Source organism: Dasypus novemcinctus, chromosome 11 (genome assembly GCF_030445035.2).
Source record: "Dasypus novemcinctus isolate mDasNov1 chromosome 11, mDasNov1.1.hap2, whole genome shotgun sequence".
Classification (NCBI taxonomy): Eukaryota; Metazoa; Chordata; class Mammalia; order Cingulata; family Dasypodidae; genus Dasypus; species Dasypus novemcinctus.
This window is the reverse complement of record NC_080683.1, coordinates 125443702-125461446: the sequence shown is the minus strand read 5'-3', so window position 1 is coordinate 125461446 and position 17745 is coordinate 125443702. Positions and strand designations below refer to the sequence as shown.

General features: G+C 55.5%; 2 protein-coding genes across 3 annotated transcripts in view; both read right to left on the bottom strand.

Annotated features, from left to right (window-relative positions):
* Positions 1–5513: 5513 nt before the first annotated feature.
* Positions 5514–6858, bottom strand: LOC131280490 (metabotropic glutamate receptor 1-like). The gene is made up of 2 exons (XM_058307651.2): positions 6734–6858; positions 5514–6596 (listed from the first exon to the last, which is right to left on the bottom strand). The coding sequence occupies exons 1-2, from the start codon at positions 6856–6858 to the stop codon at positions 5561–5563; spliced, it is 1161 nt and encodes a 386-aa protein (XP_058163634.1). The 3' UTR covers positions 5514–5560.
* Positions 6332–17745, bottom strand: part of GRM1 (glutamate metabotropic receptor 1) — a 382716-nt gene continuing 371302 nt past the window's right edge. The window contains exons 8-9 of one of the 2 annotated variants that reach the window (XM_058307603.1): positions 12835–12918; positions 6332–6413 (exon numbers count right to left, since the gene is read on the bottom strand). In XM_058307603.1, the coding sequence (XP_058163586.1) occupies positions 12858–12918 (61 nt within the window). In that variant the 3' untranslated portion in view covers positions 6332–6413; positions 12835–12857. Of the gene's footprint in view, positions 6414–11353; positions 12919–17745 lie in introns of those variants that run through there. The other variant, XM_071218698.1, reaches the window with a different exon arrangement.

Below are 17745 nucleotides of genomic sequence, written 5' to 3'. Positions count from 1 at the left end.
GCGCATGGCAGCATCTGCTGGCCTTTGCTTCTCTTCCGGGCGTCGTTGCTCTCAGGTTTTGCTTCCCCTCTTTGTCCACACTCACCCCATTTATAAAGGACTCCAGTAAGAGGGGGAAGATCCACCTTAAGTGAGGCAGCCTCATCCAAAAGCCTTACAATAGATGCACACCACACGAGCGGGTCAGCTTCAAGAGCACGATTTCCTGGTGTGTACTTACCACAGTTGGCCCTTTCAGCTTTTGTTATCTCCATTCCCCTTGTTTATTAATTTCAAACCTTGCTTCCCAGACTCCGAGCCATCAGGCCTGTTTCTTCTCCTTCCCACCCCCACCCCCACCCCGACTCTTGGCTACCTGTTGGGCCTCCCCCTTGTCCTGAAGGAAGGAGGCACCAGCCCCCTGCCCAGGGGCCCAGGCTGCACACATGAGCTGGTGCCCTGGAGAGAGGCCGGGCTTCACGGAGGCCACACCTGGCCACCCATTCTGCAGCACGGGCCAGTGCTGCGAGCTTGACAGGGCCTCCTGACGCCAGAGGAGGAGCTGGGGGGCTCGGGCTGGAGCAGGCACCCACCCGGCAGGCAGGGGCAGCAGGTGCAGGCAGGTGGGCATGGGCTGGAGCAGGCACCTTTCGCGGACAGTGCCAGCCGGTGGAGGCAGGGAGCTCTGGACCCCAGGATCTTGAAATGTACCTTCAAGGAACGGAGCTGGAAAACGTATGTGGTGCTGGAGTGTCACCGACTTTCTCAGCAACATTCACTCAGTACCTGCTTGGTCCTGGGGCCCAGAAATTAGGAAAACAAATTGGTCACCACCAGAAGGGAACTTCCAGTCTATGGAGGGGAAGAGAGGCATAACTTGTACCACGACGAGGCCCCAGCAGGAGGTCTGAGGGGAGCACGGGGTAGGGGCTCTGGAGGGGAGCACGGGGCAGGGGTCCTGGAAGGGGGCAGGGCAGGGGCCCTGGAGTGTTGAGCACAGGGCAGGGGTCCTGGAGGGAGCACGAGGGAGCACGGGGCAGGGAGTCTGAGGGGAGTACGGGGCAGGGGCTCTGGAGGGGAGCACGGAGCAGGGGTCCTGGAGGGGGGCAGGGCAGGGGCCCTGGAGTGTTGAGCATGGGGCAGAGGTCCTGGAGGGAGCACGAGGCAGCATGGGGCAGGGAGTCTGAGGGGAGTATGGGGCAGGGGCTCTGGAGGGGAGCACGGAGCAGGGGTCCTGGAGGGGGGCAGGGCAGGGGCCCTGGAGTGTTGAGCACGGGGCAGGGGTCCTGGAGGGAGCACGAGGGAGCACGGGGCACGGGGTCTGAGGGGAGCACGGGGCAGGGGCTCTGGAGGGGAGCACGGGGTAGGGGTCCTGGAGGGGGGCAGGGCAGGGGCCCTGGAGTGTTGAGCACGGGGCAGGGGTCCTGGAGGGAGCATGAGGGAGCACGGGGCACGGGGTCTGAGGGGAGCACGGGGCAGGGACTCTGGAGGGGAGCACGGAGTAGGGGTCCTGGAGGGGGGCAGGTGTCCTGGGGGAAACACGGGCAGTGGTCCTGGAGGGGGGCAGGTGTCCTGGGGGGATCCCAGGCCAGGGCCTCTGCACTGGCTGGACAGGCGCGAGTCCCTGCCTGACCTGCACTCGCCCCGGGGAGCCTTTGGGAGGGGGTTTCGAGTCCCTCACCACCGGGCGGGGGACCGTGAAGGTCAGCGAGGACGACCACAGAGATCCTGCGCCCTGCCTGCCCCGAGCGGGTCACGATTCGTGCCGCTTCTGCACTTAGGAGAAGTCTGGCCTTGGCTCTGCTCTGGAGTGGGGTGGGGGCTGGGGCGACTCCAGGCCTTTGGGATTTCAGGAGCGACAGGGTGTCCCCCACCACCCCTGATAGCTTATGCTAACGAGGGGACTCGGCAGAGCCGGTGGCGAAGCCTGAGGGTGGGGCTCTGCCACCCCAGGAAGACCGAGCGGGAGGAGCGGGGCTCTGAGCTGTGCCACCACAGCAAGCTCCGGGGGCGGGCTGGCCGTGGGGACCCCCACGGGGCATCGAGTCCAGGAGCCCCGGTAGCACCCCCGTGCACCGAGCTTGGCTGAGCGTCCTGGTGGAGAGGACATGTGCATGTGCCGAGCGGAGCCAACCGGCCTCAGGGGAGAGGACAGGCGCGTCACATTTGGGGACCCTGCCAGGCCTCGCCCTGTGCGCCCCTTCTTTGGGCGCCTTCCCACTGTGTTGTCATCGACAGCACGTGCTGAGTTATGTGCTGTGCTGGCGAACTGGCGAACCTGAGCGCGTGGTGGGAGCCCCTGAATTTGCCGCCAGGGGGTCGGAAGCGAGGGCGTCTTGGGGTGCCTGTGTCCTTCCCCGTGGAGTCGCCACCTCCAGGTGGCGTTGGAAGTCACCACGCTTCCCTCTAGGGCGTGCTCTGTAGAGTGCGCACCACTGCGCACAGCGCGTGGCACCCCCGTCTCCCTTACATCCCGCTGTGACCCTGGACTCCCCAGAAGCCTGGGGGCCCGCGGCGACCCCCCTGCTTTGGGGCTGTCCCTGGCCACCTCCCCGAGCCCCTTCTCTTCCTCCCTCTCACTCGCCTTCATTTCCCCTTCGTAATGTCTCCCGGGCTCTCCTAGGACTTCCCCTCCCGATACACGGAGCTCCCATCTCACCATTCCTCCTTCAGCTTCCCGGGCAGGGTGAAGACTCCTCAGCCTGTCGCCCCACGCCCACCTGGCCCGCTCCCACCACGTCCTCCCGGAGCTTCTTGGCAGATGCCCAGCTCGGCGGGAAGCGTGAACGACGAGGCCCTTTGTGTTAGGCCCAGAGAAGCCTCCACGGAAGCAAAGGAGCGAGAGCTTGGTGTGACAGGAGAACAAAGAGTGGGGAGAGCCCGGGCCCCCCCAGGGAAGCAGGGCCAGGAGAGCCTTGCGGGCGGGGAGGAAACGAGGCTCAGCTCAGCGCCACAGGCCACCCCGGGGTGTGCCAAACTCCACAAGGTTAGGTGAAGGTCAGCGTCTGCCATTCCGACGTCAAAATAAAGTTGGGATTCATTTAAACTGTCAAAGCTTGAGATACGGCCCTCATAATCTAACTGTCCCCACTTTAGGTGTCACCTCCCTGGTGCGTTTCAAAATCAGACCACTGGAGCTATTTTTTGCACCAGTCAATTTCTATCGTTTTAAAGTCGAGAGGGAAGACACATATAATAAATAGAAAATATTTATTATACAGCATTTTCAAGATTATTTGACAAAAGGGAGGAACAAGCCAAAGAAAACACATTTACAAGAAGCTAAACAATTTGTACAAGCACAAACATTACGGTGCAAAGTTTCTGTCCTTTTGGTATATGGTGGGTGGGTGTCCATTTCCAGTGGCGAACGATTACGATGTAAGAGCTAATACTGTGTTGGATCCAAGAGCACGCACACGCACGGCCAGAGGGGCTTTAGGAGTAACAACGTAACCGGCGCTTAACACAGGGCACCAAAGTCTAGACAGAACAGAACCTGACACTGTGAGAATAATGGAAGGTGGCTTCCTTATCTATTCTTATGTTTGAAGATCTGGAAGCCCAAGTCCTGTGATATCAAGGACATACGCAGCGGCATCAAGAAAAGAAAAGACCCGTGTTTCACTCGTAAGAGATACCTTGCCATCCCGTGCTGGTTTTCCAGCAATTACTGTAGCCACCTTTTCCTTGGTGGGCCTCAGGGCAGGTGTCCATCTGAAGCACACTTCTGCAGGCATGAGCTCTCACTTAGGAGGTGCTTTGAAGAAAATTTTAAAGGAAAGGCTGTTCGTTCTGGACATGATATGGACTAAACTTGAAAGAAGAACATGGCAAGATATGGGCAAGGCGAGCCTCATGTCGCGGAGCTGATTCTGGACAAAAGATGCAGTGGGAGTTAAACAGTTCTGAGAGGATTTCCCTCTGGGAAATCAGGAGCCTCAGCACAAAGGAAGCATATTAAAAAATAGGAGTGAACAAAAGGTCTAAACAAAGATATTTAAGGGGATAAGAGTCTTCTCACAAATAACAGAAGAAATCGAAACAGCAAGAAAATTCTTTCTTGAGGATAAAAAGGGAGGGCAAAAATGGGACAATTACATGACATGTGCTTGGATATTATACCACAACAAATATCAAAAACAGAAAGCAAAGTTTTGACAGTGAAATTATGGGAATAAAAGCACATGGAACTAAAAACAAAAGGCAGATCGTGATGAAGGAATAAATATTTGGTAAACTCTAACCAGACTTAGATGTTCGTGTATGCTTTAAGCTTATAAAGCACAAGTAGCTGTGGAAATGCTTGAAAAATCTAAAGAAACTGAAATAGTCTAAATACTGTCTTTTGTACCTTAAGGTTTAATAAGGATTTGTGCATGTTTATAAAATGTACTTTTTTAATCATTACTGATATTTTTGTCAACTTTTAATATATCAGATTTTCAAACACTCTACTCATCACTCATTTCCACATCGTAGAATATCTGAACAGCACATTCCCTCTTAGAAGAGGACTGGCCATCCCAGCTGCACATGAACGACCCAGGACTCCAAGGCTCACTCTTCAAAGAGCTTCTGCAAATGTTGGTGGCAACGATATAGGAAACATGACAACATAAAAACACCTATACTGTATCTGAGACCCCACCTTCTGGTTGCAGGTAGGCTGACATCACATTGCACAGATTTAGAAGCACCTGCCCACAAGGACACGGGACTCGCTAGTTCAGAAGGACCCAGCGTCCACGGGGGCTGTCACCGGGGCTAGAGGTCTCTGGGAGCGCGCCCTTAGCTGGGAAGCTGGGCGGCTGCTGCAGAAACAGTGAGAAACAATGGCACCACAAAGTACGGTCCTGATCTTCCAAGTCCACTGGTGAGTGTTATTTGCTACGGTAAATGGAAGGTGACAGTGCTGCCGCGCGGCTCGGGCTTGTTCTCTTGGAAGGGCAGGGACAGCTCCTTGGCACAAACCAGCGAATCCACAAGCGGTGACATCCCACTCGGTACCACCTCTTGCGCCGCCCATTTCCAAAGTCGCCACTGGTGAGTATCACCGAGGGGCAGCTGAGCGCCCCGTTTCCACGCGTCTGGCCCCACAGTCCCCCGGCGAAGCCCTTTTGGCGACGCTTTCTGCTCTTTTCCAGCTTTCCCAAAGGAGGGGAGTCCCCGCGCAGCGGGGTGCCGGCGCCACCCGTCAGGCGGGCGGACCTGGCAGCCGCCAAGGAAGGCCTGAGCCCCCGGCCGGCTCGCCGGGCGGGGGTCCCAGCCTGCTCCCCTTGGCGTGCTGCCCCCCAACCCCGAGTAGGAGCGCCAGAGGGTGTCCTCCTGGTCCAACGCCCGCTACGGGGCGTCCCTCCAGCGTGGTCGAGAGCACGCGTGGGCACGCTCCGCTGCGCGCAACGGCGCCAACGAGCAGCTTTGCTGTCGATTTTAGGTTTTTGCGGTGACAGTGCAGAGCAAGTGGGATTGTGCTTTCAGAACGCCCTCGGCAGGGAGGACTCCAGGCCCTGGCCGCCCCCCGGCCCCCCGGGGCGCCCCCCGCCCGCCGCGCGGCGCCCCCACCCTGCCGGCCGCGCGCCTACAGGGTGGACGAGCTCTGCGTGTAGTCCCGCAGCACGGCCGCGGCGTAGGCGGCGTCGGGCGGCGGGCACAGCCCCGACTCGGACGCGGGCGAGCTGGGCGCGGAGCTGCCCGACGCCGCCGAGTCCCTGAACGGCGACGGCGGCGTCAGCGCGGGCGAGTCGTCGTCGGGGCTGGGGCGGCGGGCGGCGGGCGGCGAGGCCTCCTCCCGCCGCGCGTGCCCCGCCACGAACTCCTGCAGCAGCCGGAACCGCTCCTCCTCCTCCTCCTCCTCCTCGTCCTCGTCGTCGTCGTCGTCCTCGGCGGCCGCGGGCGAGCCGGGCTCCTCCCCGACCGGGCCCAGGGCCAGCGGCAGCGGCTGCAGGCGCAGCGGGGGCGGCGGGGCGCACGGGGGCCCCAGGAGGACGGGCGCGCACGGGGGCCCGGGGATGCCGGGGCCGCGCGCCGCGCCCTGCACCGCGCCCACCAGCGGGGCCAGCGCCTGCGGGCCGGGGGGCGGCGCGGCAGGCGCGGCCGGGAGGACCGCGCCGAGGGCGAGGGCGGGGGCGGGCCCCGCGGGCAGGGGGCGCGGCGCGGGCGGCGCGGGGCCGGGGCTGCCTGCGGGGCCGGGGCGCGGCGGGCCCGCGTCGGCCTCCTCGCCCACGCTGTAGAGGGTCTTGGTGCTGGCGTCGGAGAGGGCCAGGCTGCGGCCCGAGCCCTGGAAGCTCTCGGCCAGGGGCTTGATGACCGCCGTCTGGTTGCAGGCCGCCTCGCCGGGCTTCACGTGCACGGACAGGCGCTGCCACGCTAGCTGGCCCCGGGGCGCCGGCCTCCCGCCGGGCTCGGACCACGACACCGACTTGCCGTTGGAGCTGCGGAGCAAACAGACGCGGTTTACCTGCGGGGCCCGGCCCGCGCGGCGGGACCCTGAGGACGCGAGGGCGCCCCGCGCCGCGGCACCTCCGCCCAGTTCCGCCCCGCCACCCCGCCGGCTGCGCCCCGAAGGCCGCGGGTACCACCGGGTACCCCCGCGGCGGCGCCCCGCGATGCCGTCTCTGGCCAAGGCAGGGGATTTGACCCTGAGGAAGAGGGCAGCCTCTTGTGGAAGCAGCTGTGCTCCCCGAGGGCTGAGATTTCCCGAAGCGGCGCCACGCCCGCGGGTGCGCCACGCGGGTGCGCCACCCGCACGCGCCCTCGAGCTGCAATACAGGGTTTCTCATTAGGAGCCTGTGAACAGTCCACGAGCGACTGCGGGAACACCTGCACAGCATCTTCGCTGGCCCCAGACCGCCCCTGCCCTCCCCAGAGCTCCCGCATCGCCCCGTGGGGAACGGAGACGCCCTTGCCAAGGCCCCCTCCGGCAGGTGCCCCGGCACCTGGGCAGGGCCTCCTGGGCGGGGCCACCTAGGGCAGGTCTCCAGGCCCTGCTCCACCTTTTCCTGCTCTGGATTTTCCATTTACTTCAGAACCTTGCCTCCGACAGTTGATACAAAAGCTCCGATGCGCAGCACCGCTGGGGATGTCCGGGGAGTTGGGAAGAGGAAATGGAGACTACAAAGGCCAGCGCCACCGTTGGAGGCAAACGCGCACAAGAGAAAGCTGCGGGAAGGCACCAGCTACTGAGAGCGAGACCCCTCCCCGGACCGTCCCTCCTGCGGCTTGCTGAAGAAAAGCCCGAGGTCCCGCCTCCTCGCCGCGCTGCTGCGCTCCCCCGCACGGGCCCTCCGGAGCCCACTGGACCTCCTCTCCGAGGACAGCCGACAGGTGGGCTGCCACACCTCCCACTCTACCTGCCCACTGCCATGGCTCTGGCCTTACTTTTGGACTCTTGGCTTACTTTCTGCATCAGTTTTACCATGGCATACTATTAATGACAGGCAGTGCCAATACTTAAATCAGTAAATATTTTTCCTTGTTTTTTGGAGTGTTCTCTGTATCCATGAAAACAACAAATAGGAAAATAACACATTTGTGATTTTGAAAGGAATAGGAAAATAAAACGTTTTGTTCTCAGATGAATGTGTATATAGATTGTATGTAGGAAATGACCAATAATGAGCAGGATGGTTTATTTTATTATTTTGAATAGATATATGTGTCACATTTATGATGAGAATAATGTTTTGACACCTTTCATTTTAAAATCTGAAAAGTGAAGGGAGCCAAGTACATATAGATTAGTAATGGAAATTCAGTATCAGTTATGGAAAATTCTGGACCTTAGTGTTCAGGTTTCTAAAATAGGTATAACAGTAAAAGTGATGGTTCTATTATTTAGGAAAAAGCTGGTACTCAATACATCTGATAATCTATGTTGTATTTTTAATTGTCCAAGAAAAATCTCATCTCCAAACTATTATATCAAAGTTAATATTTCTCTCAAGTATATGCGTCATATTTTCTCAGAGAACGTATAAATGCTTGTAAAATGCTAACTTGCTGACTTACCCAGTGGCAAACCACCCCACTAGAGTACACAACTGTCTTCCGAGCTGACCTAACTGAAGAAGGGGACGACGGCGAGTCTGCAGGAACAGGCCTTTGTCAGGCACATGGAGCTCTAAAGAAGCTCCCCTCCCACTTCGCCTTTCTCACATTCCTCCATTTGCTCAGACCATTTCTCTGTGCTCTCAATATGCCTCTTCCAGAAAGAAAGAAACCTCCAATTTGCTACCACGTGCTTACACCTGCCCTGTTACAACATCCAACTGCGGTGCTCTGCATCACCTTCCACTGCAATGGACTTTTTCTTTCCCCAAATGCTTCTCAATGCTCATTAAGAAAATCATGAAATTCAAATGCTACCTTGTGTTTTTATTTAGTGATCGCTGTGTGTGTGAATTAAAAGGCAACAGGTCCCTTGAGAGCCAGTCTGCACCCAGCAAGCTTAGACACCCCAACAAAATGTGGCCCCAGCTCTAGTTATACCCGCAGAAAAGACATCCTTGCATTCCCGGGAATCGCTAGGGTAACTCAGTTTCCTCTCCCCCCCACCCCACTCCCAGGGACTGTTCTGCTTACTATCCAGGGGTACTATGCGAGCTTTTTTAAACCATGCACTGCCAGCTGTTACATGTATTATTATTAATCATCTTGCAGGAAGATAAAATCACAGTTTAGCTGTTTTAATCCAGTACAGTTTGTAATCTTGTGATGGGAGATTTTCACCGCAGCTGTCAGCAGGAGCAGTTTTCCTTCCCCCAAGATCTCACTCTGGACTTGCCGTCAATTAGGAAACAGTTCCAATGCCCTGGGGCATTTATCAGATTAAGGAAATTAGATTAACCTTTTCTTTTTCCCAAGGACAAAATAAACGGCTTCCAAACCTGAGGCAGTGGAAGAATCGCATTATCTAGGAATTGCAGCACCGTTCACTCATCCTACTCTGTGGGCCACAGTCAGCGCCGGGTCCACCAACCGCTGTTGCATCAAGCATTGTCTTAGACCGGGTAATGTGGCATCTTTGTAGAAAACGCACTGCTGTCTTTAAACACAATTGTAGAGGCTGTTACAACAAAGTGTGCTGTTAGATACATGCCTATGTAAATTCTGAGGAGCATTTTGTGTTGTGCATCCATATGCCCAGTAAGACAGGTACAATTACCATCATGGGGGGAGGGGGCTAATAACTTTTGGTGTGAAAAGACCCATTGCTGTGAAAAAATATATAAGATATAGGGCAGGATAAAGGAATAAATGCATTCTAAAAATGTGTTATTCCTATGAAATAAGACTTACTTAATCCCAAATAATGTTAACAGTTTCCATTTGCTACTAGCTTCTTTCTTCTATTTAATTTTACTAAAACTACAGTGATTTGGAAAACAGTACATAATTGTCACAATGAGCAAGCTTTGCCTTAAATTCCTGGGGTGACTACTAAATGTATCGATAATAAAGTTACTGGAGAAAGCCGCGGCAGGCCAAGAGGAGGTGGGGGTGGGTGCCGTAGAGGGCTGTGTCCAGCAGGCAGGCTGAGGCTTGGGGTCTGGCTTCAGTGCTCCTTCATTGGACTCACACCATCACCCCTCCAAGCAGAAGCTGCTGGAGCCATACAGTCTATCTCGTGGGGGTCGGACCACACCGGAGGAGGGTCCCAAACGGGAGACGGGAGGCCACGTGCAGTCTGGAGGGGACCTCCAGAGCCCGCCTGGGGGGGTCGCTGCACCTGCGCCCCGCCCAGTGGGCGGCTGGGGCCTCCAGGGCCCGCCCGAGGGGTCACCGCACCTGCGCCCTGCCCAGTGGGCGGCTGAGGTCTCCAGGGCCCCCCTGGCGCTAGAGGGAAAGCCTGCTCCTCAGAGCAGGAGCAGGTGAGAGTTTGCTTCCTCTGAGAGTTGAAATGGAAGCAGTGTGGAGGGGACGTGCACCCAGGGGAGACAGGCGAGGCAAGAGCAGCAGGCGTTCCTGCTGCAGCCTCTGAGGAAAGGGTGCTGCCTACATGGACATGCAAAGGGAGGCCAGGGCTGCCCTGTCCAGGGCCAGCGAGGGAGGCCGGGGCTGCCCTGTCCGGGGCCAGCAAGGGAGACCGGGGCTGCCCTGTCCGGGGCCAGCGAGGGAGGCTGGGGCTGCCCTGTCCGGGGCCAGCGAGGGAGGCCGGGGCTGCCCTGTCCGGGGCCAGTGAGGGAGGCTGGGGCTTCCCGGGGTCAGTGAGGAGAGTAAGAGCTTCCCAGGGGGAAACCGAGGCAGGCTGGGGTGCCCCCCCCTCCACGCTGCACCTGGCGTGGCCCTCCTGCTGTTGAAGACGTGGCTCTGGAAGCCTCGTAACTGAAGCAGGTGTGGCTCTGTTTTCCCAGACTCCTCTCCTCCCGGGCTGCCGGCAGGAGTCCTGAGCCCTGCGACTCCCCCTTCTCCACGTCCACCTCCAGAGAGCTTTCCAGAAAGTCAGCACGTTCAGTAGACACCCCACACCTGGAGGCCTGCCTGAACCCCGTTCAAATTTCTCACCTTTTCAGCTCATCACTGCTTCAAGGCAGAGGATCTCTGAAGGAATTGTGGAAGACGGACGCTTTCTGATTCAAGGAGAACTTGGTAGTTCTCAGAAAGCACCCAGAGGCCACCCTTCGCCCTTGGGTTCTAGCCTCTGCCTAAGCTAACAGGGAACTCTTTGGCCTCCATAAATTTGCAGGCTATTATAAAGAGTCTTAACACACGGTCCTCCTTTTAGAATCTAGAGTAATCACATTCCGTATCTTGAAGCTACAGGATACAGGATGAAAGTCAACCCAAAGAGAACAGACTTGCCTTTGTTAAGCCCTCCGCTTTCTTCAGTGAGTCGATGAAGGAAAGGAAGCCCACACATAGACCTATCTCATCAAGTCAGAGAACTTTGGAAGACCCCATAAGCTTTCTCTGGGTATGGGGTCTACTGTCCTGAGACTGTTGCAAAGGCCATTTCACACTAAAATGTAAAATTCTGAGGGAACTAATTTTTTTCCTAATTACATTTTATGTGGTCTTCTGTTCCACTTCATCTCGCATGCTGAGCACAGAAATTCTCACGCCAGAGTCCACTGAAAGTGCCGTGCTTTTGGCAGAGCAGGTAAACCAGCTGGGACATTACTTCTGGGAATGCAGATCAGCCGGGAGGCTTCCCTTGGAGGGACTGGGGCTCCAGTGTCATTTCTTAGAGCCACCTGCCGCGTGGCACGTGCTCCCACAGGGACGTCTGACGCCCTGGGCTCCAGCGGGAGGTCTCGGGCAGTTGCACTGCCTCTGGGGCAGGGGAGACCCAGGTGGTACAGCTTGGCCGGGGGGCGGCTTTACTTCCACCGAGCTTGCTCACAAAAACTGAAGGTCACAGAAGGAGCATACCTTTTTCTTTCTTTTCTTTTAATTTTGCAGGATCAACCAAAGCTAAAAATACCCACTCTTGGTACACACCGATTCAAAGCTAGTGCTTTCTTTCTGCCCTTTAGTTTCAAGAAGGAACGCTCGAGTCGATCCTGTCCTGAAAGTCCTTGGCTTTGCTGCTTCTTGCAGCATTTCCCACCCAGCCGAGGGCAGGCACCTGCAGCCTGGTGCTCCCCTCCCAGGTAGGGGCCTCAGCTGACCCTCTGGCCCTGCTGTCACTGCAGGACAAGCACAGCCGCCCCTAACTCACAATCCCTTTGACAGGCTGCCACAGAGCCTGAAATTAGCATCTCCTTGCTGCATCCTTGGCCAGACTGGCCGGGGGTGCGAAGGTCTGGCCGTGTCTTTTGGCTTGGGGAGTGGCAGAGAAAGCCCCCAGCCAGCCCCAGGTGGCTGTGAGCTGGACGTGGGGAGACCCCAGCCGGCGCCCGGCAGACTGGCGTGACCACCACGCACCCTCCCCCACTGCCAAGAGCCAGCAGGGTGTGGGGACCCCTTGCGCTGTCTACTTGGGCTTCTTTTACTAATACCAGGAGCCCAGAGGAGTCTTCCCAGCGCACGCCCCGTCGCCAGCCTCCATGGCCAGGGTCTGCAGCCGGCATTTGAGCAACGGGGCTCTTCTCAGGGAAGAGCCCGCGAGGCCAGAGCCGCCGCGGCGCCCCCGTCTGCTGCAGGAATGTGTACCTTTGACTCTCCAGGGGTGAGACGGGCTGCAAAGGAACAGCTGAGAAGGGCTGCAGGCTCCGTGCACAATTGAACAGGATGTTCTTTTGTTAACTTAAAGAGACACTGTCAAGACCTGATGGTCAAAAACAGGACCAAGCATGCAGGCTTTTTATCAGACGGGAGATCTGATAAAAGTGCTCAGAACCTTGGAAAAATAATGACTTTTCCTTTTTCTCCCCGCTAAACTCACTTATTGTGGGACTCACAAAACGTCTGTTTTGTGCTCCCCGAGCCGTGGCAGGCCCCCCCAGAGGCCCACGCTGGCGCCGGCCCCACCAGTGGCGCTTCATAAATCGATTTGTCTTTCTCTTTAATGCAGACATGATTATTTCAAGCATCTGTGCAATAGCAAAAAGGAAAAGAAAAAGATAAAGAAAAGAAAAGAAAAGAAAAAGAGCTCTATTTGCAGGAAGAAGCTGGCACATCTGTGAGGTGGGGAAATTCACTTTCAGGCTTGTGAGTGGGAGTCACAAACAAAAGTGAATCCCCGGAGGGGGAGAAAGGGTTGCATCGGAACAGGACAAAGCAAAAGACGAAGCCACCCACTTGACAGTGTCCTTTTAAGAACGACGCCGCTCAGATTCGGGCAGCCGTGCAAACCGGGGCGCGCCAGCCCTCACCGGTGGCATGCACCGCCTCCGTGTCCACGTCAGAAAGTGGGAGAGCCCAGGAGAGAGAAAGCAAAGGCAACCACGGTGTCCATGCAGCGTTCCTTACACATTCGCTGCAGCGTGGGGGGTTCAGAGCTGCACATGGGCCGACGGAGACTGGCTGGCGGGCGGGAATTCTGGCTGCCTCTTCCTGGGGATGGAAAAGAGAGAGACGCGGTGAGCGAGGGTCGCCTGCGCGCAGAGGCGGAGGTCCTGGGCCCGGGCGGTCCTGGGCCCCCGCGTCGGCACCTCGGTTTCCAGCTGGTCCCTGCGCCTTCCTGAGCCTCGTCGGAGGCCGGGTGCGCCACGCCTTACCCAGGGACCACCCCCCGGGGGCGGCGGCGCCGCCCGCGTGTCTCCCGCCCTCTGAGCCGGCACCCGCACTGCTGGGGCAGCACAGCCCACCCCCGCTCGCCCCCGCACGCTCAGCGCTCCCACCGCTGGCTCTCGGGGTCCACCTCGCGCTGCGACTTCAGCCCATTCCCCACCATCCTCGGTCACCGCTGCGCCCACGGCGCGCCCTCGGCCTCGCCTCCTCGACGGACCCGTGTCCCCTGGAGACAGAGGGGCGCCCAGGCCCTGCCTGCAGGGGTGGGAGGGCCGACGGCGGGGGTTCTGCCCACGCCTGCCCCGCCCTCGGGGCCCACGCACCTGGCGGGGCCGCGGGGCGCCCGGGCGCAGCTCCACCACCTCGCTGGGGTAAGGCCACGCGAGCCGCCCGCGCCCAGGCCCGTGAGAAGGCTGGGCTGGGCCTGCGCGGACACGCGCGGCGGCGGGAGAATTCCTCGCCAGGTGCGGGGTGGGCTCGGCAGGGCCGCACCGTGCAGGCCCCCCAGGACTTCGGGGGTCTTTTCTTAGCACGCGGCCTCCACCTCCCGGGGCTGGGGGCCGCCGCGGTGCTGCCGGCGAGCCCTGCAACTCGCGAGTGGGAGGACGCGGAGGGGACAGGGCGGGCCCCAGAGGAGCGAGGAGAGGGACCCGAGGCCGGCGCGGGGGTGTCAGGGGAAGCCGGGAGGGGCCGCAGGACAGACAGGCATTTGACATTTGAAAGGAGACCCCAGGCTCACTGGACGGGGGGAGCTGGATTTGCCAGAGCACAGCTGGGGGTACAGAGGAAACGAAGCCCCGCGGCCGACGACGCCCACCCGGCCTGGGTACTCAAGAGACCACAGACAGGTGCGTTTTCTACTGGAAACAACTGGAAATCCGCACCCAAAACAGGAACTGGAGTCCCCAGCCGGTGAGCTCACTTGTAGTGCATGGATCCATTTATTTAAGAAAATTAGACAAAAGGGCCAATTTTCTCTTTTGCTCCTGACAGTGGCGCAGCGCTGTGCGCCTGCAGACCACGCTGCGCCTGAGATGCGGCTCGCCCTGGGGCAGGGAAAGTGCTGGCCGGGGGACTGCGGGAGCAGGCGCCCTGGCGCGTCCGTGGGGAAGTGCGTTTCCCGTGGAGAGTAGTGTCAGGACAGCTCCACTCCCACAGAGAGGGCCGGAGGCGGTTCGCAGCGTTTGGCGAGGCCTGGCCAGCTGCGGGCACCCTCTGGACTCGTAGGGTTCCGTTGTGGTCCGTGCGCCCGCGGCTGGCGAGGGTGCTGGGGCCGCCGGCGCGGTGTCCTGCTCCACGGTCAGATCGACGAGCGCAGTAGGGCTGGCTTTACATTCATGTTTCCTCCGTGACGGCCCTGCCGCGAGCCACGGCTGGCGGCTGCAGCCCTCCCACCGCCTCCACGGGCCAGGCGCTCCTCCACCTGCCCCTCACCCGGGTCCGGGCCAGCCTTCCCCCCTCCCGCCCCTGCTCAGAGGATCTTTAGGAGCACCAGGAACCAAACCTGGGGTCTCCCATGTGGGAGGCAGGTGCTCAACCGCTTGAGCCACATTTGCTCCCCGTGAGTTTGTTTTAATGTGTTATTTTATTTACACGTCCTCATTATAATCAGTTTCCATGCCAGAATTTACTTTTATATGACCTTGTCAAGTTTTACTCAGTACGGGGTTAGAAATGAGATCACTGGACAACCAACCCTTCAACCATATGAACCTGTATGATTGCCACTTTCAAGAGGGATTGTAGAAAATGCTCCCTAGTGCCTCCCGGCCTTTCTCAGAAGGATGGGGAAACAAAGGCACAGAAGACCCGCTATTCCAAGCTCAGTGTGTATTTAGAGAAGACGGACCCACCGGGTCTCAAACTTCTCTTCACATTAGTTAACATGACTAACTCGAGCATAGCAATAGCTTCTGGTAGAGAAGTAAACCGAATTCTGCTTTCCTCTCCCAGAGTCTACCTTTGCAGGTGCCGTGAGTGACGCTGGAAGATGTGTGTGGAGCAAGGGGCAGCCAGCGCACAGAGAGGTGGATGGACTGGTCTGAAGTGGCACGTGCACTCTTGGCTTGGAAGGGAATGTTTTGACTGAAACGGCCTTTAGGATTCCAGTCTTAAGGTCACAGGGAGCTCGCCTCGGCCATCAGCTAATCAAAGCGCACAGCAAGCACTGGAGACCATTTTAACAGTGTCTGGCCTATTTGTTTGTTTGTTTGTTTTGTTACAGATAAACAGGCAATCCATGCCTCTGGTTGCTTTTCAGGGACAAGTACATCATTCATTTTTTCTACTTTTTTCTTGCCGTCTGCTCATTAGTGTGGAGGCTGGACCTGTCTACATACACCCCCGTAAAGGGTAGTAATTCTTTCCACTTTTCCTTCTAACACATGCACATCTCATGAAGTATTTTCTTGCTCTTTATATGAACATACAGTGCAGTCTTTTCATATATACGTAAAATAGTTCTCTATTTTAAAATTATTATGAACATTTCTAAGCTAATAGAGTAGTGATAATTTAATAAAATTCACTTTGATCATCAGTGGAGATTTGTCAAATATTAACTGTTTGCTTTAAGACCCCTTTAATTTTGAAAACATTTAAGATATTTTTGAAACCCTCTGTATATTAGTCTTAATACTAACATCCTCATTTTTCTGAAGAGAAAATTCATTATGTATCATCACCTGGCACGTGTGAATACTTTTACAACATGCACGTTCATATCTGTTATAACAATATATGGTCTTATTGCGCTTATCATAACATTTCATTTACATGGCATCTAGCTACAGCTCCATTCATCAGTTTGCCCTTTTTCTCAGTGCTTTGTCGACACATGTTGCTCTAGTTCACTCACTTAAACTAAATTGAATGAATGATACACTTTAAAAAAATCCATCCTCCCATTGATGGCCAATTAGATTGTCCCTTACTTTTTGCTTTTTCAAGCAAAGCTGCAGTCAACATTCTTGGCTATTTCCGTTGCACACACATGGGAGGGTTTTTAATGTTATGCTCCTAGAATTTGAATTGGCGGATTGTGGTGTTTGTGCACCTCATCTTTCTTATATGTTACCAAATTGCTCTGCAAAGTATGTGCACAATTTACAATAGTGTTTGAGAGTCCATATTATTATTTCTAATATTTGGTTTGGTCTTCAGACATATTAAAAAGAGCTTTTTAAGAAAAAATAACACAGAGAGAGAGAGATGGAGAAAGGCTATAACGAACTCCCCATTTCTGTCATCCAGCTTCAACAATAATCAACATATATTTCAATCTTTCAAATACATTCCCCCAAATGACTTATTTTAAAGTAAGTCCACAATAGTAGATCAGTCTACCCATAAACAATTTATTAAATATATCTAAAAAATAGTCACTTTTTAATAAAAGAGAAAAACAATGATATTTTCACACCTAAAATATATTAATAGTAATTCCTTAACATAGCCAACTCTCTGGTAGTTTTTGAATTCTCAGATTATCCCCCCCTATCTTTATATATATATAACTTTTCTAATTTATTTCTGATTTATCTCTAACCAGGCTCCAAACAGTGTCTGCACATTACATTCTGTTGACGTGTTGCTTATGTCTTTTTAATCAACAGATGTTCCCTTCTCCTTTTTCTTGCTACTTATTTTTTGAAGAAACATTGGTCATTTCCCAGACTATGGATTTTGCTGACTGAGGCACTGTGTGATCCTTTGTCATCTCTATTTCCTATGAATTGATAGACCTGGAAGCTTGATCAGATTCAGATTCAGATTGGGGGTAGGCGAGGATACTTTGAAGTAAGGAGCATGTAGTTGGATTGTCTCTTAACCACATTAAAATTGATCAGAGGTTTCGGGTGCTGTCAGCCTACAGATCTACTATAAAACTGTCTGCCAGTCTTTCGTCTAATGGTTTTAGCTTTCACTGATGATCATTACCTAGATCAGTTATCTTATTAGGAGACTACAAAATGGTGATATTATAATTCTATCTTTCCTTCTGAATTTGTCACCTTAGATTTATTTTCTAAAAAGATATTTGGTTACTCTGAGGTATAGTTCAAACAGAAAATGGCAGGCCAACTGCATGATTCTTTTCCTTTATTTGCCAATTTTCAGAATAATGAATTGGTTTTCTAAAATCCTCTGAGAGTGAGCAGGTATCACCTGTGGCTCTGTTTCTAGTCTCTAGTTTTTCCCTTGGAGTTTGGTTCTATGGTTCTATCTCTTTTCCTGTCAATCACTTTTCTATCATTGTGTGTGTATAAAATAAACACTGCAGAGTCTCCTGCTGCATTATCTCCACCAGGACTCCCCACCGTTTTCTGTCGTAGGTAGAGGGAGACTGACCAACTTAACCATCAGGAACTGAGCTGAGTTACAGCTTCGGATTCTGGTGGGAATCAGTCCACTGCCCGCCCTGGCTTATGGGGTGAGCCCCTTGGAGCTCTTAGCTGGGAGCTCGGCTGTGTGGGGGTTAGCTCCCTACGGCAGGGCAGTGTGGGGAATTCTGTTCTGCTCTTCACAGGGGTTCAGCATAGATGCTTCTCCTCCTGGTGCCCAGAGCTTCAGAAGTAGGCAAACACCCTGAGGGGGCACTGGCCAGTGTTGGCTTCTCCCGAGCCCAGCCCCCTGTGAGGGCTACAAGCT

Coding starts and splice junctions, on each gene's coding strand:
- LOC131280490 (XM_058307651.2), bottom strand. CDS start 6,858: ATGCGGGAGCTCTGGGGAGGGCAGGGGCGGTCTGGGGCCAGCGAAGAT. Junction 6,597..6,733: donor CCCTGTATTGCAGCTCGAGG/GCGCGTGCGGGT, acceptor TGCCTTGGCCAG/AGACGGCATCGCGGGGCGCC.